General features: G+C 40.6%; 1 protein-coding gene and 1 long non-coding RNA gene across 6 annotated transcripts; both read right to left on the bottom strand.

The window, feature by feature from the left end:
* Positions 1-388: 388 nt before the first annotated feature.
* Positions 389-8,205, bottom strand: LOC118489011. The gene is made up of 2 exons (XR_004885776.1): positions 8,162-8,205; positions 389-581 (listed from the first exon to the last, which is right to left on the bottom strand). It is a non-coding gene; the product is annotated as an uncharacterized LOC118489011 (long non-coding RNA).
* Positions 8,206-8,287: 82 nt separating this feature from the next.
* On the bottom strand, positions 8,288-26,227 carry LOC110920808 (F-box/LRR-repeat protein At3g59200). 5 transcript variants are annotated; one of them, XR_004885775.1, is made up of 6 exons: positions 25,934-26,223; positions 23,580-24,494; positions 23,043-23,195; positions 22,677-22,748; positions 22,243-22,412; positions 8,288-8,305 (listed from the first exon to the last, which is right to left on the bottom strand). XR_004885775.1 is itself a non-coding variant. In XM_022165008.2 (5 exons), the coding sequence occupies exons 2-5, from the start codon at positions 24,471-24,473 to the stop codon at positions 22,371-22,373; spliced, it is 1,161 nt and encodes a 386-aa protein (XP_022020700.1). In that variant the 5' UTR covers positions 24,474-24,494; positions 25,934-26,223; the 3' UTR covers positions 22,006-22,370. The 5 variants fall into 5 exon arrangements, 1 of the variants encoding a protein (XP_022020700.1); XR_004885774.1 differs by lacking the exon at positions 8,288-8,305 and adding an exon at positions 22,006-22,174; XR_002581927.2 differs by lacking the exon at positions 8,288-8,305 and having other exon boundaries at positions 22,006-22,412; positions 22,677-22,943; positions 25,934-26,227.
* Between the last annotated feature and the right edge of the window lie 270 nt (positions 26,228-26,497).

Here is a 26,497-nt window from a genome sequence, read left to right on the forward strand (position 1 = left end):
GTTTGTTTGACCCATATAACTTGTTTGAACTCATTATTAATTATCAAAACTAACTTTTAAGTTGGCTTTGAACGTAGGTTATTATCAAGAGTCCAGGATGAAGATCAAGCGCCAAAAAAGAACCGAACACGTGTCATTTAAAGCTTCCGCGATGATCTTATTTTGTTTTAGCAAATGGTGAATATTGTAAACATTTAGAATTATAAATTGATAGGTTTCTAACATGTATGAATGTTAACAAAGTTTTGTAGAGTCTCATTTCCGTGTAAAAATGCGTATTATATGATTATATTCACGTTTAAAAAGAGACGGGTGTTATACATAACAATATACTAGTGGGAAACCCGCGCGTTGCGGCGGAGCCAACGATATGTGACGAAAAAAAAGATACACATCAAGATTACCCGTTTAGTTTCACTATGGGATCTCAAGCCATCAAACAAAGCCCTTATCACCAATATAAGCCTAGTTGTAACAGATAACACCATAAAATGTTTGATTTCAAAGAAACTACATAATTGATTAGAACAATAAGCTAAGAGATAGTCTAAAATTTGAAATCATTCTGCCTTGATAAGGGCCTGATGTCACGACCCCCGACCCCATCTAGCCGGAATCGGTGCCGTGAGCAGTTCAGTGGTACCGGTGATTATTTTGAAAAACATTGCAGCGGAAATTTCATCAGGACCGTGAGTTAGGAAAAATATCAGAGTTTAGAAGCACCGGATTTTATTTAAAAAGATGGAATAAATTCCATGTTTTACAAAGGTAGCTTTTAATAAAAACAATATTTCTTAATTCGATTTAATTAATAAAATAAGCCACTTCTTGAAGTCTTTTAGTGCCGGATCCAATCATTACTCCAATCTACTGTAATTACCTGAAACGCGTTTTAAAAAGATTTTGTCAGCGGGAAATACTGAGTGAATTATTCATTTTACTGAAAACGACACATTTGTTATAATTCACAGTGATAAGATCTTTTACAATGTATCCTGATATCAACCAACTACCCACAGTACTTTACCACTCGATCCATTGGCCCATACGTCCAATGGTATCTGTGATTATGGTCATATCACCCAATGGCTGCCCCAATGGTGACGATTATCAAGTAATGTGCACAATACCCCACATACCGGCTGTAACTTGGTGATTCACATAAACTTAATCACTGTAAGTTATAATTCTGAAAATAATTTGGAGTATTGTAAAATAGTTAACAACTCACAAACTGTGAGAAAAGAGTTTATAAAAGAAGAATAACTCACAAATCAACATGCAGGATTTAATTAACAAACTTCCTGATTCTACTTCTTCCGATAATTAGGCATGCACTTTATTATTCCGGATCTTCTGATGATTTTATAGTTTGTTTGATTGTAAGGGTGTAGTTGGGAGTATTTTTGGTAGTTTAACAGAATAGAATACGTATTGGTGTAAAAACCCAAATCAAACCTTAACGGTAGTCATGAGATTCGAACCTTAACGAATTTCATAAAAACCGGGTTAATGATCAATACAGCAGTTACGATAATTTCCCGAGTTCAATTTCTAATGAATGTCTAAGTGCGATACTTCGGCTCATTTATCAATAATGACAAACGATAAAGTATAATACTTCGGCTCATTATCGAATTATCGACAACGATAAAGTACAATGCTTCGGCTCAGTCATCGGATTACCGACGATAGATAAAGCATAACCCAATGTGGGCGGCACTTAAACATTCTTTGGATATATTGATCGCTTGGAAACTTAATCGTAATAGCGATCGAGTGATTATTGGTTAGAACACCAACGTATAGAGAGAAGAAGAAGAGAATTGAGCAAAGAAAAATGAATCCTAAGCTTCCTATTTATAGTAAGCAGGCAGGCAGGCACCTCAACATAATTTCGTCGATGTGGGACTAAGTGACGTGCTTGCTAGCTAGCTTGACGTGCTAGCTAGCTAGCTTAGTTATTTTATTTCAGCTGCTTAACTCGTTTTTCTTGTATAACTTTTAAAATATAACGTTTTATAAAACGACGAATATGTCTTTAGAACGAGCATATTTTTATCTACGTTTTAACCTAAGTTTCATTAAAAACGGAGTAAGGAAAAAAAATAATATATTTTATTATTAATATTAAACGTTCTTATACGACCTCATATATATCTATTTTTAATAGACCTTACTTAGCTTAATTAATCTTGTTAGCTTAATTAATATTGATTAACTGATTAATTAATCATACTAAACTTAATTAGGGTTTCCTTAGTGCATAATTATCATACTAAATATTAATTTTTTTTTTTTTTTTAGTGAGGGTTGTTACATCCTCCCCACCTTAATAAAAATCTCGTCCTCGAGATTTGGACGATGACATTTTCTTGGAATTTTGTTTTTTTAATTAGGAGAAGCAATGTATCGTGGAATGGAGTCAAAAGATATTTTGAGGGGTATGAACATTTTAAAAATAAAAATAATTTATAGAAACAGTTGGATTTAATATTCAAAATGAACTTACTTTAATCAATTGAGGGAGATTCTGATTCGATAAATATCTATTGGTAAATGGGAGTATGGAAAATAATTTGTTAATGATTATCCGAAAATCAGTATTGTTTACTTAAATGGTAATGGACAACAGGATTTAGTGTATTGTAATCTAAGTACATAATTGTACCAAGAATATGACAAATCAAACGAATGACTTATGAATAGGGTTTAACACAGGCTACAGCTCTATTCGGATGCTACAAAGCGTTTGTAGTGATTGAAAGAATTCAATAATGATGACCGAATAAATTCACCGTTTTCGAAATTGTGAGTTTCAAGGAAGCGAATCTAGATATTTCAAAAGATGAAATGTTTAAACGAATGAGATGAAATGGTATAGTTTTTCAAGGTAATTGGGTTTAAGCCAAAAGATATATGATAAATAGATTTTAAAATAAATGTGTAGGATTTTTGGAATTACTAAAATTCCTTATCAAAAGAAATCTTACTTGATTGACAACTGAGAAAGACTGAGAATTGACGGGTTCAAAAATAAGAGCATGAAAAATGATTTTTTTTTTTTTTTTTTTTCAAATAGTAAATTATGATATGAAAAATTCTATGTGTTGAGATGAGTGAATTGCAAAGATACACCAAAGGGCAATAGAGTTAGTGTATTATTATTTAGAGTTCCAAGTTGTTTTAAATTGTGAAATAATGTGATAGTACACTATTAGTGACTATATTTTTTTCATGCTATGTCCTAGAGATGGAAATACAATAAAAATAAGTTGTTTTGACATGACTAACCATTATATTATATTTTGTAAAGCCAATGTAATATATATTATTTGTTTCGCATTTTTACTATATATAAATGGTTCAAATAAATATTTTAGTATCCTTATTATATTATGTAAAATAACTATGTAATATAGGTTACAAAATACTGTAATGGAGTTATTACATTCACAAAATATTTTAGTATTATGATTTTGTAAAAGAATTACTATTATTTATAACTTTTAAATGAAAGTTGTGAATAAAAGGGGTAAAAGTATTTGTAAAATATTTTATATAACACTAGGTCAATTCTATGTGATTACTTATTTTTATTTTGAAACCATATAGCGTTGTAAAATGTAGTTACAAATGTTATGGTGACGATTCTTTATGTATTACAATGTTCTTCTAACCCAATGTAGTCGCTGACTACTATATTATTCTTACATGGTTATTTTCTTGCTAGAGTGTTATAGTACATAGTTATCACAAAATATGTGATACATAATTATTTGTATATTTTTTATTCGTCCCTCTAATTCTGGTATTGTTTTAAAAAAATATGTCTTTTCTTTTTAGTACAAAGTAAAATATTTTTATAATTAAAATTTACTAAATAAGTATGATGACTTAATTAACTAGTCATTATCACGGCGGATATTGGTTAGTGCTGCCTTGTTTAAGCATAGGTGGCCAGTCCATGCCTAACTAAGGCTAGGCTATTCAATACATGCCCCTGATAATAACTTTAGTATCTGAAAATAATACTAACACTATTATTATTAATATATTATTATTAATAATAAAACTAATATTAATTACCAATAATAAATGCATAAACTTAAATGAGAATATACTTTAAACAAAATTTTATACGTAAAAATATAATTTCTTTACCTTAATGGTTTTAACAAATTTTTTTAATTACAGAAATACTATATTGTAAGTTTCTATATATAATCAATTAAGTTTATACAATGTTTTTCGATTAATGAAAGGTAAGAAATATCATGAAAGGCTCGATTGGTTGTAAGGACTACGGAATTAGGACATGAAATGGTGGATCATTATTTTAGCACATAATTGTGTTAAGATTGTTTTTATAAAATAAATCAATAAAGCGGATCCAATATAAATAAATAATTAAATCTTAGATTAGCGTAATCTTTAATTTTGTGAAAATGTCATCATAAAGTGATCGTGATCAAAAAGATGATTTGATGAATTAGAAGACTAAACAAGCATATTATGGTTTTAAGAGAATTGAAGTGCTTGTTAGGATTATTTTGAATATGATGGTTTCAATCCATCATATGGGACTTTGAATTGAGTACGTATTGCGAGCAAGTTAACTGGGTTTGGATAAAACGAGTTTTAATAAGGAAGTTCGGACATGATCACAACAGAAACCATGTATACCCTTCAAAAAGAAAATCGAGTTTTTCAAGAAATTCATTGATTCGATATTAAAGAGTCATTGCTTTGTAAAACGCGGTTTACAATGCAAAGATCAAGTATAGTGGAACGATATTTGAACTTTTGATAAAACAACAAATTGAAAGGATGCCTTCCTAGGGTCTTATAACTCAAATGAACCACATGCGCAACAAATAGTGCATGTGTATCGTGTGGATTTACACAAGAAACGAAATGGATCAATATTTGCTATTATGAAAAAAATTCTTTATGGTATGATGACCATTAAAAGAACATGAAAGTCAACTTATTATAGGCAGAAGTTAGAATTGCAACGAAAGAAATATAAGAACTTCTTATCTGAAATTTTGTATGATAACTATTTGTTAAATAACATTATCAGAGAATGTCGAATGAAGTGAAATGAAATCAGGGATTTGTAAAAATATATGACTTCTTTTGTAGTGCTAATAATTATGACTCAGGTTAGACTATGCACCGATGTTTGTGAAATATTGTTCCAACGTACCTCAGCGACATTTTGATCGTTTGTAAGATCATGTGGCAAAGTGCCGATTTTTTTTTAATTTAGGAGTTCTTTTACTGATGGAATTAGTGTAGGTATCATCGTGCCTAATTTATATTTTTCAAAGATCTTGCCTTTGGAAGTCGTGTGTGATAAACTTCGACATCTATGGATGTATAATTTAAGGTTCATATGTTTTCTTGTGCATTAACTTTACCAGCTTCTTACTGGCGTTAGTAGTTTATGGTAACGTATTGGAAATTCTTATATTTTTGATGGTGTCCCAACTTAATGGGTTTCCAGTATTATTTTGTTGCACGAGTTACGAGGTAGATGATCAAACGAAAGAATGTTTGACATCAAAATTAAAGATATATGCGAAAGATTCCTGATAAAGAAATCTATATACATATGCTTGTGCTTTATTCTTAATTGACTTTTGGAATTCCTTATAGATATACATGTCTATATTATATATTTCATATGTTGTAATATACATACCTTTCAAAATGTATATAATAGATTCATATTCCCAAAAACCAGTTAGATATTTGGTCATGATACTATTTAGGGAAATCTTGTTACTGGTTTGACATACCATTTATCCCGTCTTATCCGGTTCGCGCCGGAGCGGTAATTTCAGTATATCCGGACAAGCTGGAGAGTCTGCTACTCTATACCCAGTTTTGCCGGAGAAAATTTCCTATTTCCCATAAATAGTATCTTTTCAAAAGTGCCTCTTTTATTAGGGCTTTTATCCAGAATTAAGGAAATTTATATTTCCATAATATATCTTTATTCTTAACCAAGTAATATCAATAAACAAGAATAAATAGCAATTAAATGCTATTGCCTGCTAGTCGTTATTCTTATTGAATACCAATTATACTTATTTATACTCATATAAGTAATTTTATCTTGAAGCTTATATTAAGACAAAATTCTTAAGTTCGAGTCTAAATATCATTCAGAGTGCTATCAAATAATATTAAGTTTCTAACTTTCCGTTTAAGCTTAGGTATTATTATAACACCTATTTGCGTAAACAAGTGGCTTAGCTTATACCAAAGCATCTTTTCTTATGTTCAAGTCTAAATACTATCAGATGTGCTACCAGTTAAGTTAATAGCAATTTCCTAACTCTTATATTTAAGCTTAAGTATTGTTATCACAACACTTATAGGCTTAAAGTAGTGGCTTAGCTCTGATACCACCTTCTGTCACGACCCCCGACCCCATCTAGCCGGAATCGGTGCCGTGAGCAGTTCAGTGGTACCGGTGATTATTTTGAAAAACATTGCAGCGGAAATTTCATCAGGACCGTGAGTTAGGAAAAATATCAGAGTTTAGAAGCACCGGATTTTATTTAAAAAGATGGAATAAATTCCATGTTTTACAAAGGTAGCTTTTAATAAAAACAATATTTCTTAATTCGATTTAATTAATAAAATAAGCCACTTCTTGAAGTCTTTTAGTGCCGGATCCAATCATTACTCCAATCTACTGTAATTACCTGAAACGCGTTTTAAAAAGATTTTGTCAGCGGGAAATACTGAGTGAATTATTCATTTTACTGAAAACGACACATTTGTTATAATTCACAGTGATAAGATCTTTTACAATGTATCCTGATATCAACCAACTACCCACAGTACTTTACCACTCGATCCATTGGCCCATACGTCCAATGGTATCTGTGATTATGGTCATATCACCCAATGGCTGCCCCAATGGTGACGATTATCAAGTAATGTGCACAATACCCCACATACCGGCTGTAACTTGGTGATTCACATAAACTTAATCACTGTAAGTTATAATTCTGAAAATAATTTGGAGTATTGTAAAATAGTTAACAACTCACAAACTGTGAGAAAAGAGTTTATAAAAGAAGAATAACTCACAAATCAACATGCAGGATTTAATTAACAAACTTCCTGATTCTACTTCTTCCGATAATTAGGCATGCACTTTATTATTCCGGATCTTCTGATGATTTTATAGTTTGTTTGATTGTAAGGGTGTAGTTGGGAGTATTTTTGGTAGTTTAACAGAATAGAATACGTATTGGTGTAAAAACCCAAATCAAACCTTAACGGTAGTCATGAGATTCGAACCTTAACGAATTTCATAAAAACCGGGTTAATGATCAATACAGCAGTTACGATAATTTCCCGAGTTCAATTTCTAATGAATGTCTAAGTGCGATACTTCAGCTCATTTATCAATAATGACAAACGATAAAGTATAATACTTCGGCTCATTATCGAATTATCGACAACGATAAAGTACAATGCTTCGGCTCAGTCATCGGATTACCGACGATAGATAAAGCATAACCCAATGTGGGCGGCACTTAAACATTCTTTGGATATATTGATCGCTTGGAAACTTAATCGTAATAGCGATCGAGTGATTATTGGTTAGAACACCAACGTATAGAGAGAAGAAGAAGAGAATTGAGCAAAGAAAAATGAATCCTAAGCTTCCTATTTATAGTAAGCAGGCAGGCAGGCACCTCAACATAATTTCGTCGATGTGGGACTAAGTGACGTGCTTGCTAGCTAGCTTGACGTGCTAGCTAGCTAGCTTAGTTATTTTATTTCAGCTGCTTAACTCGTTTTTCTTGTATAACTTTTAAAATATAACGTTTTATAAAACGACGAATATGTCTTTAGAACGAGCATATTTTTATCTACGTTTTAACCTAAGTTTCATTAAAAACGGAGTAAGGAAAAAAAATAATATATTTTATTATTAATATTAAACGTTCTTATACGACCTCATATATATCTATTTTTAATAGACCTTACTTAGCTTAATTAATCTTGTTAGCTTAATTAATATTGATTAACTGATTAATTAATCATACTAAACTTAATTAGGGTTTCCTTAGTGCATAATTATCATACTAAATATTAATTTTTTTTTTTTTAGTGAGGGTTGTTACACCTGAATAGTTGTAACACGAATCATCTAACATCTGTACAAGACTAAGCATCCTTTCTCGAGGCAAGTCTTAGATGCGGGCTGCTAAAATAGATTGCTGGTAGGCAAGTCTTGGATGCAGGCTGCTGAAATAGATTGCTGGTAGACCTGGTGAAGAAACACTGAACTGATTAAGGTACTAATCAGTTTAGTTTATGTTTCTATCATGATGGTTAATCTTCTAATGAATATTTGAGCTCCGACTGGATGGATCAATCCTGCAAAACAGAAAACCGTTACTCGTTAAGAGGGGAATGTGGGGGTTTCCCTCTTAACCAGGCTCCGGCGTGAGAATAAGCGACTGTTTTGAGAGTAATTAAGTGTTAAGAGTGAGAGTAAAGGGAATGGAATGTTTAACCTGTGGAATGAGGTCTCTATTTATAGCCGGAGAGGTGTAAGAGGATATGGGCTGATGGGCCTTGGGCCGGAAATGGACAGCATAGCGGATATGCTCCTTGCCTTGCTGGTGTCGACCGTTTAGTGGCTTCTAGAAGTTCTTTGGTGCTGGCGCACCTTGATAGGAGCCACGTGTCATTGTTGTCGGCCCTGCTGTCTTTCTGCCATCAGCAGACAAGTGGAGATCGTGGGACAGTTGTCTCCGTCCCCTGATTGGTGCCACGTTGGCGTCCTTATGTACTTATCGTCAGGCGATCGTGGCGCACGATTGACCAGACCCTGCTGGACGTTCATTGGCTCTTTTCACTGCCACTTGTACCTTGTGTACCACTGGAGGTAGCCTCGCGCTTCCCTCTTGTGTGGTTCTTGTTTGGCATGTAACTAACCCGCGCGGGGTTAGTATGTCCATGTGTTCCTTTATTTTATGCTAAGTGCCGTTATCTGAGCTTCTTGAGGGCCAGGCCTCGCGCGACACAGATCGAAACGTGGAGCATGTCGCGCGAGGCTCTCAGTAAGAGGTTTATTAAAATAAGGAGTATGGTCTCAAGCGCAACCACACGGAGGTTTGCGCGGCTTTTTGGGACCATACCCCTTCAAGTCCCCTCAGTCCAGTGCTGCACCATGCGCAACGCAAGTGGTTGGAGCTCTGGACTTAGAAAAAATAAAAGTAGAAGGGGAATGTTTTCTTGATTTTGGTTGGTGTGGCGCGTTGTAAAATTGTTGTTTCAACTGCGCAGCTTATCCAGGCAGGTTCCAAGTGGTTCATTGGGTATCTGATCGGGCGCGAGGTGTTGCTGAGGCGGTGTTAGCTTGCGCGGCCCTGGTAACTTTTGCCTGAAGTTACTTGTAATTTTATGGCGGGAAACTTCGAAATTTGAACTCTGGCAAGTTGGTAGGATAAGTCGTTGAGTGCGACGTTTGAGTTGACCCCTGGCACGGATGTCATCATGTCGACTGCGACGGTTGCACTTCGTGTCAGGAGAGTGAGGCCCACGCGCGCGTGGTAACCGTCACCCCTGCTTTTCCGCTTGACGTGGCAATCTCTCATTGGTTAGCCTAGCGGCGAAAGCGGCACGTTTACCCATCGCATTAAATGCGATGGGTATATATATCCGAAGAGATGTGAGAGGTTCTCACTTCTCTTCGTTGCTTTCCCATTTTCTCTCGTTTTTATCTCTTTGAATCTTCAAGATTTTCTTCACATCTTCAAGATTTTCTTCAAATCTTCAAGATTTTCTTCAAATCTTCAAGATTTTTCAGAAACTTACAACTTGCATTACCATGACTGAGGAACACTAGGAGGTTGTTTCTTCCGAGGAGGGTCCTGTTCCCGTTCTCAAGTGGGATCTTGGGCTATTCGAACAGATTGTTCGGAGTTTCCGGTTTCCACCGGAGTGGGATGCACGGTATCCGGCTCAAGGCCAGACTGCGGCCGATGCACCGCCGGGTTACATCACCTTGTATGAAGACTTCTTTCTTCAAGGTAACTTTAGGTTACCGGCGACGAACTTTATGGGGAGTATACTACACCATTACAACTTCCATCTTTCTCAGATGAGCCCTCCTGGGATGGTTAGGGTTCGTCACTTTGAGTTTTTATGCCGATCTCATGGCATCGAGCCGACTGTGGAGAAATTACGGGCTTTCTACCAACTGCAAAGGACGATGGGTTTCTTCTCCTTTGCCAGCCGTGGTGCTGGAAAGAAGATCTTGTTAAACCCTCCAAAGAGCTTCCACGACTGGAAACCCAAGTTCTTCTTTATTCGGGAAGAGGTACTTCCGATTGCCATGCCCTTCAGGGACTGGACTGAAGCAGTGTTGAAGGAAGATCTTCCGATCCCCAAGCAAGCCTTGTGGTATCAACAGTTAACCCCTACCCCGAATCGGGTATTTGGGGAAAATGTGCTGTTGGCCGCGCGGATGAGTGACCAGTGGTCACCAGAAAGTAAAGAGGTGCCTGTCTTGAAGATCGGCGATCAGGGTCAGTGATTCTCTTCCTTTTCTTTGTTTCAAGTGTTTATTTTATTATTACTTATGTTATTTGGACGTGTAGAGGCGCAACTATATCAAGCGGCCTTCGCTACATTTGGTGGATCTATGGGCGTGCGCCCATTGCGCGAGGATGAGGAGAGCTGGTACGAACAAATCAGAGGCAATTTTATGTACCCTGTTGCTGATGCCTTTACCACGCCGCCTACCACGACTGAAGGTGCGCAACTTCCTAAACCTCGTCTTTTGCGCTCTGTGACTTCTGCTGGGAAAGAGGTTGTCTATCTTTCCAGCGAGGAGTCTGTAGGGTCTTCCAGCGGCGAGCTAAGTTCGTGGTCTAATATATTTGCAGGTGTGTTGCGCGACCTGGGGATTGACCCGGAAGAGAAGAAGAAAAAACCCCTGAAGAAGAAGAAAACAGTTAAAGCGGGTCCGGAGGTGACCAACAAGGGGGCTGGTAGTAGTCGCGCAACCGCTGCCGCTGTTAAAGGTACTCTTCGCCTTCGACAGAGTGACTTAAACGATTATGTGATAATAAGTGACTCACTTGAAGGCTTATCACGCACAGCTGATGTAAAGACTGGAGCGGGTAGCTCAAAGAGTTCTGGAAGCGCGGGTTCTCGTAACCCTAATCCTGCCGCGACCCCTTCGGTACATGAAGAGGAAACTGAAGAAGAAGAAGATGCTGCTGCCCAGTTGGTTGGTAGAAAAAGAGTTAGGAGTGAGACCACAGCTGGTGTGGGCTCTGCGCCGATTGTTGACGTGCTTCCCTTGGTTGGGAAGACGAGCAAACTGCGCTCTCTGTACAAGTTCTCTCCTGGTAAGCTCCTGATTTCTCTCCCTTTAGTTATCTTCCTTGCTTAATTATTTGTTTTATTTCCCGCAGAGATCAAGAAGAAGACCCCTGAGAAGGGTGTCACGTTTACTGAGCCAGAGCCGAAGAGGCCGAAAATTACGATCAAGTCTTCTCAGACTGCTGGTGATGAGTCTGCTAAAGAGAAGCATATTGCTGAACAAGACGTGGCGAAGGCTGTTGACGCGCAGCGGAAAGCTGAGGAACGTCGTAAGAAGGAGGAAGAGAAAAAAAAGAAAGCTGAGGAGGATAAGAAGAAAAAAACTGAGGAAGAGAAAAAGAAGGTTGAAGAGGAGAAGAGGAAGAATGCTGAGGAGGAGAAGAGAAAGAAGGTTGAGGAGGAGAAGAGAGCCTTCGAGTTGGAGAGGGAGCAAGAACAAAAGAAGGCTATGGACAAACCTGTCAATGTTCAAGAGTCTGAGGTCGTTAGGGGTTCTGAGAGGAGGCAAGGGTCTGAAGTCGTCAAACCTACCCACCTCGCGCATGCTGAGGCCCATGACCGTTCAAAGATACATACTTCCAAGGGGTCGAGTCGGTATACCTCTAGTGGTGCGAGTTCTGGTGGAGCTGGGGGCTATAACCCAAACGTCATTGGGGCGAAGGACACCGTTGGTGATATATATTATAAGAGTTATACCGAGGAAGAACGCGGTGAAGCTCCTCACCAAGCTCCCTGGAGTTTGAAGTAAAAGGACACATTTCAGGAATTCGGGCCCTGCCTAGATTGGTTCTTGAACTCGTTTACTCCTGTAGAGGTTAACCGGCAGAGAGCGAAGACCCATGAAATGTTGTATCGAACTTTCGTGCTTGGAGAAGCTAATGCTCGCGCCGCCAACCATCAGATAGTTCGCGAGTGGCGAACGATGGTTAGGGAGCAGGCAGACTGGGAGGGTTATCGCGAGCGTATGCTAAAGCGTATCGCTGATTTTGAGAAGGTCAAGGCCACCTTTGATGAGGAGAAGGTCAAGTTTGATGCAGACAAGAAAGCCGAGTAATGGGGGCGGGAGGGCCTTAAAAATAAACTCCATACTGCTGAACAGCAATTGGCCAAGGAGAAGGCCGAGTTCAAGCGTATATGTGAGAGGGATAATGAGCGCGCCTTTGCGGCTCGAAGCAAGATTGTTGATCTTGAAGCAAAAGTTGTTGAGCTGACCGCGAAAGTTGAAGATGCGCAGGCTGAGAAGGCTGCCAAGCAGCAGATGGAGGTTAGTTTACCACTTTACTTTCCCTTGCTATGTCGTTTACAAAATAGCTTAAATCTTGTCGCTTTTCAGGCTGAGTTGGCTGAAACAAAGGTGCAATTATCCAGCAAGGATAAGGATCTCCTGGCCAAGGATGTCGAAATCGCTGAGCTTAAACGCCGTCTGAATGATCAGATTGACAGATGCGAGTCCTTGGAGATCGACCTCGAGGCAGAGAGGGTTAAGGCTGCCACTGCTGAAGAGGCGCGTGCTATCAGCGCTGCCGCTCTTAATGTGGCTCAGACCAACTACTCAGAGGCCCAAGACATCGTTGACACGCTTGTGTCTGAGGCTGAATGGATGCGCACTCGTGGAGTAGTGCTGGTAAGTTTGTACTTGCATAGTTTTGCATGCCTGATTTGCTAGCTGGTCCTAATATGCGGTTCTCGTTATAGGTTGCCAACTCTATCCTCAATGCTGGCGAGCTGGATCGCGCTGTAGCTGCTCTTACAGATTCTGCTCGCGCAGTGGGTCATCGAGGGGGCTATCTGGAATGTGCCCAACACGTTGAGGAGATGCTAGGACAAGAGTTTGATGTGAGCAATTGCTCGGTGACCGACTAGGCTAATGCTGCGCTTACGCGTGCTGAGGATGCTTATGATAACCTTACTTTGCCTGCGATGGATTTCGTCATGGAAGCTTTGAAGAAAGACGACTGGTGTCAGCGTCTTAAGGCCATTCTTGATCCACCAGTGACTGTGGAGTTATTGGATGAGGAGGAAACGGCTGGCGATGATGGTGGAAATGGCGATGATGATGGCGGGAACGATGATGATGGCGATGATGATGGTGAACAACATGATGAACTAGAATAGGCTTTGTCGATAGGCTTTGTGCCTTGTAATTTGTATTTTGACTGTACAACGTTGCGCTGTTGCGCATGTTTTATATTACATGAATTGTATTTGTGTTTTCCCGTTACAATTATTGCATTGTTGTCAAAAACTTAGGTTAAATTAGCTCGAATAAATGGAAGTCTCTTTAGGTAAAGTGGAATTGCCCGGTCTCGCGCTTTGTTCGCGGAGGACCTTGGGGGCGGTTCTCGTTTGATAATCTCTAAGTCGCTGTAGTGTTTTCGCGCTAATCAGAAGTTTAACATGCATTTGTAACGAAAGAAGTAATAGAAAACATGTCGTATGCTTTCATTAATTCGGAAACGGGCGCTTAGGCCAACATACATTAATTGCAAACGGCGTATAGCCAACATAGAAACGTAAAAAGGCGCATGGCCGAAGTAAGTTACATATAGCATTTGCGCAGTTGTTGCGCATTCCATGTTCGCGGTAGGATGTAGCCATTTAGGGTGCGTAACTTGTAAGCCCCTTTGCCTAGCACTTCGTGGATCAGATATGGGCCTTCCCATTTGGGTGCTAACTTTCCTGGACGTTCCGCATTTGACGCTTCATTATCTCGGAAGACGTATTCTCCTGAAGTGAAGGTACAAATGCGGACTCTTGTGTTGTAGTACCTTTCCAGTTGGGTCTTGTACTTGGCCTCCCTGATTCGCGCGATTTCGCGCCTTTCTTCCAAAAAGTCCAAGTCAAGACGTCTCTCCGCTTCATTGTCGATTGCGTTGACCGCTGTCAAGCGCGGGGAGGGTAGGCCGAATTCTGCCGGGATAACCGCCTCTGAGCCATATACTAAGCTAAAAGGGGTTTCATCGGTACTAGTGTTTGGCATGGTTCGATGAGCCCACAAGATGCTCGGGAGCTCATCTACCCAACCTATTCGCCTTGTGCCCAGTCGGGCCTTTATCCCTTCGACAATGCACTTGTTCACGCTTTCCACCTGTCCGTTGCCTTGAGGATGCGCAACGGATGTGAAAGTGTGTTCGATTTTCATCTCCTTCATCCACTTCTGGAGGTTTTCTGACGCAAAGTTGGTGCCATTATCGGTTACAATCTTGAGCGGGAGGCCAAATCTGTATATGATGTGCTCCCAAATGAACTTGCGCACCATCATAGCTGTAGTTGACGCGAGGGCTTTGGCTTCCACCCATTTCGTGAAGTAATCGACGGCTACTATTATGAATTTGACGGCGCCAGGAGCCTCTGGGAAGGGTCCTACCATGTCGATTCCCCACTGCTGTAAATGCCATGCAGTAGATACAGGGATAAGGTCATTCTTGGGGCGCAGGGTTTTTGGAGAGTGTCGCTGACAGGAGTCGCATTTGCGGATCTCTTTCAGGGCATCGACATGCATCCCTGGCCAGTAATATCCGGCGCTCATGATCTTTGCGACAACCATGCGCGGTCCTGCATGGATGCCGCAGATCCCTTCATGGATCTCCCTGATCAAGTAGTTCGCATCTTGGGGGTCAACACAGCGCAGTAGTGGTCCCAAGAAGGATTTTCGGTACAGAATACCGCCATTCATTTCGTATTGCAGGGCCTTGTTTTGAATCTTCCTTGCCTCTGCCTTGTTTTCGGGGAGTATCCCTTCTTATAAATACTGGATTATGGGGGTCATCCAGGATGGTTGTCCCATCTCAATCACGTTCACTTGACGCAACAGTACTGATGGATTTTTGAGTACTTCTATTCTTACGTCTTTTGCAAGGTGCTGAAAAGAAGTCGAAGCAAGCTTGCTTAAAGCATAAGCTGGCTTGTTTTCCGAGCGATTGATGTGGATAACCTTGTGAGATTTGAATTGTTGAAGCAATTCTTTTGCCTGTTTCAGATATAGAGCCATGACTTCGCCCTTTGCATCGTATATGCCATTGACTTGGCTGGCTATCAGGAGTGAGTCGACATGTGCTCGTAAGCTTTTGGCTCCCATTTTGATGGCGAGGCGTAAGCCTGCCAGAAATGCTTCATACTCCGCCTCGTTGTTGGTGTTTTTAAAGTCCAACTTGATGGCGTAAGTAAATTCATGATTCTCGGGGCTCACCAGGCGCAATCCTGCTCCTGCGCCATCTTCATTTGATGCTCCATCAGTATAAAGCATCCAAGTCTCATCAGTCACGTCTTTCCCAGGAGTCTCTATCAGCTCGCATTCTTTGATTTTATCGGCCGGCACTTCTGTGATGAAGTCGGCTAGGACCTGACCCTTAATGGCTGGACGTGGCCTGTACAAGATGTTATGGCCTCCCAGCTCAATGGCCCATTTTGCCAATCTACCTGATGTCTCAGGCTTTTGCAATATTGTGCCGATGTGGAAGTTGGTGAGCACGGTTATCACATGGCCTGTGAAATATCTGCGCAGCCTTCGAGACGCGTGTAGCAGCGCGAGAACTAATTTTTCCATTGTGGAATATCTTGTTTCTGGGTCGGTGAGTACCCTGCTGACGTAATAAATTGGAGTTTGGACTCCGTTTCTCTCCACTAGCAGTACCGACCCCACTGCCCTGTCTGAAGAGGACAAGTACAGTACTAGTGGTTCTTTTTCGAACGGTGCAGTCAGGGTAGGGAGTTCGATCAGACACGCTTTCATTTGTTGAAAAGCTGTCTCGGCCTCGGGTGTCCACTTGAACTCCTGCTTCTTCACACAATTGCGCAACGTGCAAATGAAGGGGTACGACTTCGCGGCGTGATTGGAAAGAAAACGATTAAGTGCGGCCAGTCGACCGGCCAGTCGTTGCATCTCTTTGATGGTTCGCGGTGAGGGCATTCGCTCTATAGCCTGTACTTTCTCTGGGTTCACTTTGAAACCGCCGTTTGTGACAATGAAGCCTAGAAACTTCCCTTCTTCCATGCCAAAAGAGCACTTGGCTGGATTCAGCTTCATATTTACACTGCGCAATGAATTGAACGTTTTTTTGATGTCTTTCAACATTTGGTCCTCTTCGAGACTTTTGACCACTAGATCATCGATGTAAACTTCGATATGCTTTCCGATGTCTCCTGCGAAGGTCTTGTCCATCAATCGTTGATATGTTGCGCCAGCATTTTTTAGGCCAAAAGGCATCTTTGTGTAGCAGAAGATTCCAAGATCAGTTCTGAAGGCTGTCTTGTATTCATCTTCGAGTTTTATCTGAACTTGATGATACCCTTTGTAACAATCCAAAAAACACTTCCATCTATATGGCGCGAGCGAATCTATCTTTTTGTCGATCTCAGGTAAGGAATAGCAATCCTTTGGGCATGCCTTGTTGAGATCAGTATAGTCTACACACATTCGCCATCCGCCGTTTGACTTTTCAACCATCACCGGGTTCGCAACCCAACTCTGATATCGTACCTCCCGCAAGATCTCAGCTTTGAGCAACTCGCATACTTGCTCATTCATTGCTTTCGTTTTGTCTGCTCCCAAGCTGCGCTTTCTTTGGACCTTTGGTTCAACAGAGGGGTAAGTGTTTAAGCAATGTTCGGTTATGTTGCGCGGGACACCAGTCATGTCTGCCGGGGTCCAGGCAAATATATCCATATTTCGGAACAATAATTGCTTCAATCGCGTACGGATGTGTGATGAAATGGCGTGGCCAATTGTCACTGTTTGCTCTGTGTATTTGCGGTTTAAGACCCATTTTTCGGGCTCGGTCGTAGAAACCTTCGCCGCTTTCGCTGGGCGCATTTCTTCAGTTGACATCACTTCCTGTTTGGCATAGATGATTGCTACTCCTGTCTTGGTTGGGAACCCTATCGCAGAGTGGGGCGTTGAAGTTACCATGTTCAGCTCACCCTGGGTCTCCCTCCGAATTAGCACATCATGTCTCGATTTCACTGGCATCACCATGAAGTTCACATTTGTTGTTCTTGAATGTTTTCCGTCAGAAAGTGTGACGGGGAAACTGATCTGACCGAGTGGGAAGACCATCTCGTTGCAAAATCCGGATAAGGGATAATCGACTGGCTCGAGTCTCGCCTTGTCCTCTTCATCAAATTGGTTGAAACACTGCTCGTAAGTGATGTCTGCTGTACTTCCCGGATCAATGAATATGTATTCCGTTTCATAATGGCCGATGATACCGGTAATGACGACGGGTCGTGTGGCACGAGGACCGCCGCGCACTATCGGGAAAATGACCTGTTGCTCTTGCCATGAAGGCTCGTATGGACGCTTGCCTTTCTCTTTTGCGCTATACCTAGGTCCGTTGACCATGTGAGTTTCTAGACGTCGGACTTTCTTGTGGTTCCCTTCATCATGGCGCTGGAGCTGACGAGTTTCTTTGCGCACGTTCTTCACCAGATGGCTTAGTTTACCGCTTTTAAGTGCTCTCTCGATTTATTGGCGCAAACTATAACAGTCATCAGTCAAGTGCCCTGAGTCTTTATGAAAGTCGCAGTACAAGTTGGGGTCTTGCCCCTTCTTGTTTGTCATAGGCCTGGGAGCCTTGAAATCGTGATTCTCCGTCATCAATACTTCTTTTGGCGTTTTTGTGAGCGGAGTCCAGTGCTTGTCACGATTGTCGTCTTTGACCGCTTTCTTGTAACCGATTCGTTCAATCGTTTCACGCGCGTCTTCCCTGTAGCGCGGCCTGTCGTCGTGGGCTCTTGATCTCCCAGACTTCCAGTCGTTACTCTTGTATTTGTTGCGTTTGTTGTTGTCGCGCGTGTTTTCTCTAGAGAATCGATCTTCAGAGTAATAACTCTTGCTACCAGCGAGTGACTCCTCGGTTTGCGCGACGATTTTTGCAGCCTTCATGAGTTTATCCCACTCCTTTGGCATTCCATCTTTACCTGTGATAGTTCTAATGAGACTATCACAGCGGATGGCCTTCTTAAAGTGACAACGCATGAGTTGTTCACTGACGCCGCCTATCTCCAAACATTCCTTATTAAAACGGGTGATGAAGTCCTCCAGACCTTCACCATCTTTTCGCCAAATATCTTCTACTTCGGCTGTGTCGCGCTGGTAGCGACGTTGTTGGCTGAAGTAGCTCAAAAACTGTGTCTTGAAATCTACCCACGATTTAATCTTCCCAGGCGTAAGGCTATCAAACCAGGCGCGAGCCGCCACGGTAAGAGTTTGAATAAACAAGTGACACCACATGGGCATGTTCCAACCTCCCATGCAGCCTACACTTGTGAATGTTCTGACGTGATCATCTGCATCAGTCAATCCGTCGAATTTCCCGACAGTCGGGGGTAGTTTCTCTCGTGAAAGCGGCGCGAGTTCAATTTTCGGGATTAACTTAGAGTGTTCCGCAGCTTCCGCTGGTCGGTACGCCAGGCGGAAATCGCTTTCAGCTTCTTCTGTGTACCCGATGTGCTGTCTCGGCTTGAAGTACTCGTGGTTTTTTGGCAATCGGTTAAAGACTGACGAACCCTCGTCATCTACCCAAGTAGGATCGTTCGGATCTGTCTCTTCCCATTCGTTGTTCATGTTGCGCGGCGTGAGCCGGCTGTGAACAGGGCCTCGTTGAAGGGTTGACGGATAGTCGTAATAACTATCCGTTTCCCCTCTTGTATCGCGCGTGTCGTGTACGCTCAAACGTCTGGTAGGGGGAGGCCTGTTTATTCTGCCTTGGAGATTTGGCGGTGGAGGCATCTGGCGCGCTCCTTGACTTGGGGGAGTTACTAAGGACGGTTCTGCCGTCAAAACTGCTTGTTGCGCAATCAGCGACTGGTACGCTGCATTGATAGTGGCGATGTTTTTGGCATTCCACGAGGCTGGGGTTTCGCCTTCTGGTAAGCCTAATAATGCCGAAACATTCTGAGCTGGCGCTGTGTTCGAAGGTCCTTCTCCGTTGTTCCCTGGGGTGACCACTTGAGTGATGCGGGTGATGCTCCCGCGCGGGCCCCCAGTATTGGTTCCGTCGAACTCACCAATTTCTTCGATTTGTTGGGCTTGGAAGTTTTGGATTTCTTCACCCAACGCTGCGTTAGAGTTGGCTCCGAAGCCGAACTCTGGAATGGTTCCTTAACCAGCCATGGTCGAAGGAAGAAAAGATGTCAAAGGCTCAAATAAAAGAAGATGAAGGTGGTTATAGAAAAAACCGGTGGGCGTCAATGAAGAAACACTGAACTGATTAAGGTACTAATCAGTTTAGTTTATGTTTCTATCATGATGATTAATCTTCTAATGAATATTTGAGCTCCGACTGGATGGATCAATCCTGCAAAACAGAAAACCGTTACTCGTTAAGAGGGGAATGTGGGGGTTTCCCTCTTAACCAGGCTCCGGCGTGAGAATAAGCGACTGTTTTGAGAGTAATTAAGTGTTAAGAGTGAGAGTAGAGGGAATGGAATGTTTAACCTGTGGAATGAGGTCTCTATTTATAGCCGGAGAGGTGTAAGAGGATATGGGCTGATGGGCCTTGGGCTGGAAATGGACAGCATAGCGGATATGCTCCTTGCCTTGCTGGTGTCGACCGTTTAGTGGCTTCTAGAAGTTCTTTGGTGCTGGCGCACCTTGATTGGAGCCACGTGTCATTGTTGTCGGCCCTGCTGTCTTTCTGCCATCAGCAGACAAGTGGAGATCGTGGGACAGTTGTCTCCGTCCCCTGATTGGTGCCACGTAGGCGTCCTTATGTACTTATCGTCAGGCGATCGTGGCGCACAATTGACCAGACCCTGCTGGACGTTCATTGGCTCTTTTCACTGCCACTTGTACCTTGTGTACCACTGGAGGTAGCCTCGCGCTTCCCCTTGTGTGGTTCTTGTTTGGCATGTAACTAACCCGCGCGGGGTTAGTATGCCCATGTGTTCCTTTATTTTATGCTAAGTGCTGTTATCTGAGCTTCTTGAGGGCCAGGCCTCGCGCGACACAGATCGAAACGTGGAGCATGTCGCGCGAGGCTCTCAGTAAGAGGTTTATTAAAATAAGGAGTATGGTCTCAAGCGCAACCACACGGAGGTTTGCGCGGCTTTTTGGGACCATACCCCTTCACCTGGACACAACCGAAATTTACAAAATATAAATCATTTATTAATCTATATTACACAGTACAATACTGACCTAAGTATGCATACATTGTAAGAGACGCAACTCTAAAAGCTACCTTATTTGTTTCTATAAACTTGAAGTGTGTGTTTACCACTTCTTCTGTAGCAATGCCAACATAACCGCCTTATAAGCCAACCACAAACTCATTGTCATCAGTCCTGATGCATCCTATGTTAAACCCTTCCCATTCTCGATTCTGAACTGATGAAAATTAATACTAATTGGAAAGAATTGTCAATTCATATCCATTTAGTTGTTTCGTCACCAAAAGCCTTGAAATCGGCAGGTTTTATGTATTCGTAAAAACCTTTTACAGGAAAATATTGTAAAAGTTGCAAAAAAAAAAAAAACAAAAATAAATGACTTTTAGCGACGACATTATCACCGCTAATGGTCATCAAGTAATAGAGACGAAACTCTTTAGTGACGCCTTATTAGCGACGAAGTGTCGCCCCTAAAGGTGTTACAACAATAGCGGCGACATACACCTTTAGCTGCGACATCAGGGTCAGTAGTGTCTAAACAATAGCGGCGACGACATGTAGCCGCTATTGCCTTTAGCGGCGCTGATCAGTATGTTTAGCGGCGATAAGTCATCGCTACTACCGTGTTTTCTTGGGGCGATTATTCTCTTAATTATTATTCTATTATTATTTTATTTTGTTATTATTAGTTTTCTTATTTCTATGTTCAAAAAGGTTGCTCGATTGGTTGGATCGTTGATTTTGAGAAAGATGTTTTCTGTCTTGAAAAAACAAAACACTAAAAGTAATAGTCTGGCCCACTGTTTCGGATTGGGGCCCACTAATTCGGATAAAACGAATCAGATCGGGCCCATTGTTCTCGAATGTAACTCGGACCAGTGTTCCGAGTTGGGGCTGGCCCATTGATCTCAACCCCAATCCGAAACACTATAAATTGTCAACCATTTCTCATTTAAGTCACATTTCGGACTAATCTCATTTTCTAAGCATCTCGGATTCTCTCATTGTCTTCTCGGACCATTTATTCGAGCTACAAGGTTTGCAGGTTCCTATACTTTTCAAACCAAAGCCTTTGAATGCCTCGGTTGCTGAAGAACATGGCGAGCAACTCAAGGATGTGAAAGGTTTTCAGTAAAGTCAAAGTCAAACAAAGATTAAGCATTTAACTAATAAATTGGAGAGTCCATGGCTTTATAACCTAGTGACATCTTGGGGGTGGGATAAGTTTTTGAGACCAATAGATCCTGGGTTCGATTCCCACAAAGGGAGTTTTTCCCATATTTATTGGGTTTCCTCCTGAATTGATGTTTAGGCATTATGCCTGATGGAGATGGATATGATCGGGTGGTTCCGTTGGTTGCACGATGATACTCCAGTGGTCCGTCAGTGATCCAAATTTGCCGTTAAAAAAAACTAATAAGTTGGAGAGATCAAATAACGGTAAGATTTAGAACCGAGTTCAGCAGTACAGTACTCTGAACGGGCTGTTAATGATACACTATATACTGTGGTCAGGAGTACTCTAAACGAGTGATTAATTGCAGTGCAAACAAGCCGTCAACTGTCTCACGAGAACAAACTCTCAAAGACAGTGAAGCTGGAGTAAAGTAAAATAACAACTTTCTGTTGGTCAATTCAGCCCCAAAACCGCAAGCACAAAACTAGATGCATACCATGTAACTGAAATCTACATCAAAAGTCCAAAAGAAATCAAGTAGATGCATTTTAAAATGCAAAGTTTGAATCAAGAGTTACCAGAGATGAAAACAAATTGCATCTTGAACAGCTACTGGATTCTTTATCTTCCATAGCTCACCCGAACATATTTGCATCAAACTTACTGATGTGAAAACGAGTTCAACGAAGGCTACTGGTTCAAGCAATCAAAATGCAAATCCTTCATAAGGGTCGTCGTCTTCAAATTCCTACCAAACAAAGATCCAAATTATACTTCTTGCTATAATTTCATGTATCCTTCATACAGTTATCATCTATAAGTTACCAAAATTCCCATTATATCCATTATTCATTCACATATTGACAGATAAACAATGTTGACTTGTTAGATTACCACTAATGACAATGTGAATCATGATCTAGATAAACGAAACTGTAATCCAGAAACTAAACCAAAAAAACTAAATTTATGGTGTTAACGATATAACCATTAACAAAAGCTAACTACCTACCTGAGGCGGAGGCGATTTCCATGTTCGAAAACGAATTTCACAATGCGGAGAAGCCCTGGGAATCTTAAGCACCTGTTCACAGAAACACAAGTTTTCTTCTATAAGTAAGTTTTCCTGAGCGAATACTGTTACCGCCTTCAAAACCTATGCATTCCCCAACATGTATTGCAGAAACTTTATATCACATGTATCTCCGATGCAGTTTGAAAACTTGATGGCTGTAAGGTTTGTTAGCATACAAGCAGGAACCAACTTTGGTTCTTCAGGCTTTTGTTTCTTACCCAAACAAAACAAAAAAGTTATTTTCAATATTAATATAAGGATTAACAAATTTTAAACAAGCTAAGAAGAAAAATCAGGTCAAACCTTGAAATCCCTCCAATCTACAAAATCAATAGACAAAATTTTCAATTCGGGACAACTTTCAAGAAATTGAATGATTTGTCCAGATTCCCATGTACCCTTCAACTCCAACTGCTTCATGTTCGAAAAGATGGGAAGAGGTGAAGTGAATGGGAACTTCAACAATGAACAAGAAGGTTACAGTTAGAAAGTGAATGTGCATAAAATTATTTGAGTTAATTACTGTTTTCGTCCTTGTGGTTTGTCAAAAATCACTATTTCAGTTCATTAGTTTACAAATTGCGATTTCAGTTCCTGTGGTTTCACTTTCGTAACAATTTCAGTCCACCTCGTAACCATTTTAGTCCCTGTACTAACAGAATAAATGGATTGAAATGGTTACGAAAGTGAAACCACAGGGACTGAAATGGTTATGAAAGTGAAACCACAGGGACTGAAAGCGCAATTTTTAAACTAATGGACTGAAATAGTGATTTTTGACAAACCACAGGGACGAAAACAGTAATTAACTCAAATTATTTAAAGAAAAATCAAACTTACAATTTCTATTGAAAGATTTTGAACTCCTGTTATTTTGTTTAGTATATCAGCCCACATGAAATCCGACGTACTTTGCCAACATGCAATAGATGCCCCAACCAAAGACGACACATCCTTCATTTCAAAAAACGAGCACAATACTCCACCAACAAACAAGTATTCAAGTTTAGGGACATGTAAAACAATTTTGTTTTCATAACAGTCGGTAGCTGAAATATATATTAGTTTCAGCCGTTTCAAAGTAGGGATGTTGAATATGTAATCTTCTTCATCATTGGAAGATACTTCCAAAGATAAACTTTCAAGCACTGGGCAGCCACGAATGAAATTAAATACTTCTATGAAAGGATTGCAATACCCAACAAGTTCAAGAGTTTTCAGGCAAGGAAGATAGATTGAAGACGGAAACTCCCACACACAGTAATCACAAACACTAAGTTCCAATCTTAAGTTTGTGAGGGTTTTGCAGGTGAACACGCTTAAAGGCAACCTAGATTGGAGAACACATATGTCAAGCTCACGGACGTTTAACCTGACGGCATTATCTATCCAATTTGATACACTTGACCCTATAGCATGGTGATAATTAGAAACGTGTAGTCGAAACAATTCAACATTAGAAGTTTTGCAAAACTTCAATGCCCGATCCACAAATTTTATGAAGTTTTTTTCATTCCCATCAACGAATTTTGTAATGATGTTTTCATTGGAGCGGAGACGGCGAGTATAATCAAAGTCCAGGTTTGTGACAGATGTCCAAGTGTACCTCCATCTTTTGGATAGAACGCTAGTTCGCACAGCGTATTTTGTAGGCATTAGAGAGAGAATGCGTGAAAGAACCTCTCCAGGCAACATGCTAAGCATGTCGTCTACGTTCTCAATTGTGGAACTCATTGTTTAGCTCTTAATTTTTACCTGAGAAACAAAACCCGTAAATTCAAAATCTTCCCAGTACATTTCATATATGGAAATTCACCACAATCCAAATGGTTGTAAATATTCACAGCACTTAATGGCTTTTGATATGAAAACATGTGAAAGTCAATGTTAGTTTCAAAGTAAAAGTGTGAAAGTGCAGATATTTTAACACTAAACATTCAATAACTGAAAGAAGACAACCAGATTAATCAATAACAACACACAGGCTCGTATTTTAACATAAGAACTGAAAGAAGAAACCTGATTAATCAGATTCTTACGTGCAAAGAAAAGCAATTAGGGTTTGAGATTGAAAAGTACATATAGTAAAATTCATGAGAAATTTGAATCTCATTAAATCTATAGCCCAATACAAAAAGTAGGGGGGAAATGAACGCTAAAACGCATAACGCTCTGGTTGTAAAGTTAATAGTTAAAATATTATGTGTTTTAAACTTGAAAAATATATATAGAAGAGCATTCATTTGAAACCAAGATTTATGTTGAGACTGCAAGAACCGTATCATACGCTTATACCTATAGTTTTAAGTGTAACACATAAGGCGTTTACATAACCAGCCCACCCTGCTAACTATTTCTCCCCTACTAGATGATCAATACGCCATGTATAAGTGCTTTACACACCACGTAATGCTTGTGTGCATATAGATATGGATTTGGCCAGAAACTCAATTTTGCCTAAATGTGTAAAACTGAAAGCTGTAAAGGAACCGGATCAAACAAACGAGACCTTGCTTGTGTTCGTTGATTTAGAATTTACCAGACAAACACAATGATTCAAGAACACATAAACGAATGAAATATATTGTTAGTATATTGTTTGTGTTAGTTCATTAAAAATGAAATTTGTTCGTGTTAGTTTGTTAATATCATAAACAAATGCAGGCAGTGGCGGACCTACCCTTTGGCCAGGGTGGGCGGCCGCACCCCTTAAAAATAAAAATTTAGTGTATATTTTAGGCAAAAAATCCCGACCGCACCCCTTGAAAATATGGTTAAACACCTCATCCGCACCCCCAACAAATAACTTCTGGGTGCGCCACTGAATGTAGGTGAACACAATCGAACATACATACAACAACAAGAATTCAGAAAAAAAAAAAAAAAACAAATAAGAGGAAATATCACAAATACCACACAAAAAACAAACAAGCAGGAAAATGAGTAGATTCTGCAAGTTGCTTACTTACTGTACATATCATCATGTTCATATTATATAAACAAGTAGAACAAAATAGTAACAAAACAGGCAGAGTGATGTAAGCAACCTAACTGACTAATTTAAATTTGACGGTTCTAAATCAAACACAAAATCAGTGAAAATAACTAAAACAAAGAAGAATTAATCGGTTTGAAATTAATGAAAGTCCTTCACTGTAAATTATGATGCCAAACCACAAAATAAACAAACTTACGTCAGGGGGGCGGAGGGCGTGGAAGCCGAAATCGACGAATGGAAGAATGAAACTACGAATTGAAGATATTGGGAAGCCCTAATCGATCACATCTACATGGCAAAAGGCAAAAGGACCACACCACCTTTTCCGTTTACATACATGGCGCCTGCATCAGCAAATAAATCTAGAAGCTTCTGGAAGACGTCAAGGTAGCGCCAAAGATGCTCCTTCTGATAGAAAGGACGACACGTGTCACCAATGACCGAGCGCCATAGATCCTGGGAGCAGACCGACAAGGGCTGCACACGTCTCCAGCATGGACGAATATAGGCGCGCCACGTATACCACCATCCTGACCACAACAGAAGGGACCAAGAGGATATTCCCCTTGGTCGGACAGCTGGCGCCCTAGAGCAGCTGGCAAGGTTGCTCCTCCCTCCTTCACCCTCCGGCGGCTATAAATAGGACCCTTCATCATTCAGGTTAATACTACTCTATTCTCCACACTCTCACACTCAACACACACCGTTTTCTTCCTCGGAACAGTACTTATTCTCACGCCGGAGCCTGGTTAAGAGGAAA

The sequence above is a fragment of the Helianthus annuus genome, chromosome 17 (assembly GCF_002127325.2).
Source record: "Helianthus annuus cultivar XRQ/B chromosome 17, HanXRQr2.0-SUNRISE, whole genome shotgun sequence".
NCBI lineage: Eukaryota > Viridiplantae > Streptophyta > Magnoliopsida > Asterales > Asteraceae > Helianthus > Helianthus annuus.

Excerpts from the sequence above, each read along its gene's own strand:
- LOC110920808 (XM_022165008.2), bottom strand. The coding sequence starts at position 24,473 with ATGAGTTCCACAATTGAGAACGTAGACGACATGCTTAGCATGTTGCCT. Across the intron at positions 23,196-23,579 it reads AAAATCTTTCAATAGAAATT|TTCCCATTCACTTCACCTCT; the intron begins GTAAGTTTGATT and ends TCATTGTTGAAG. Across the intron at positions 22,413-22,676 it reads GGAAATCGCCTCCGCCTCAG|GAATTTGAAGACGACGACCC; the intron begins GTAGGTAGTTAG and ends TTTGTTTGGTAG.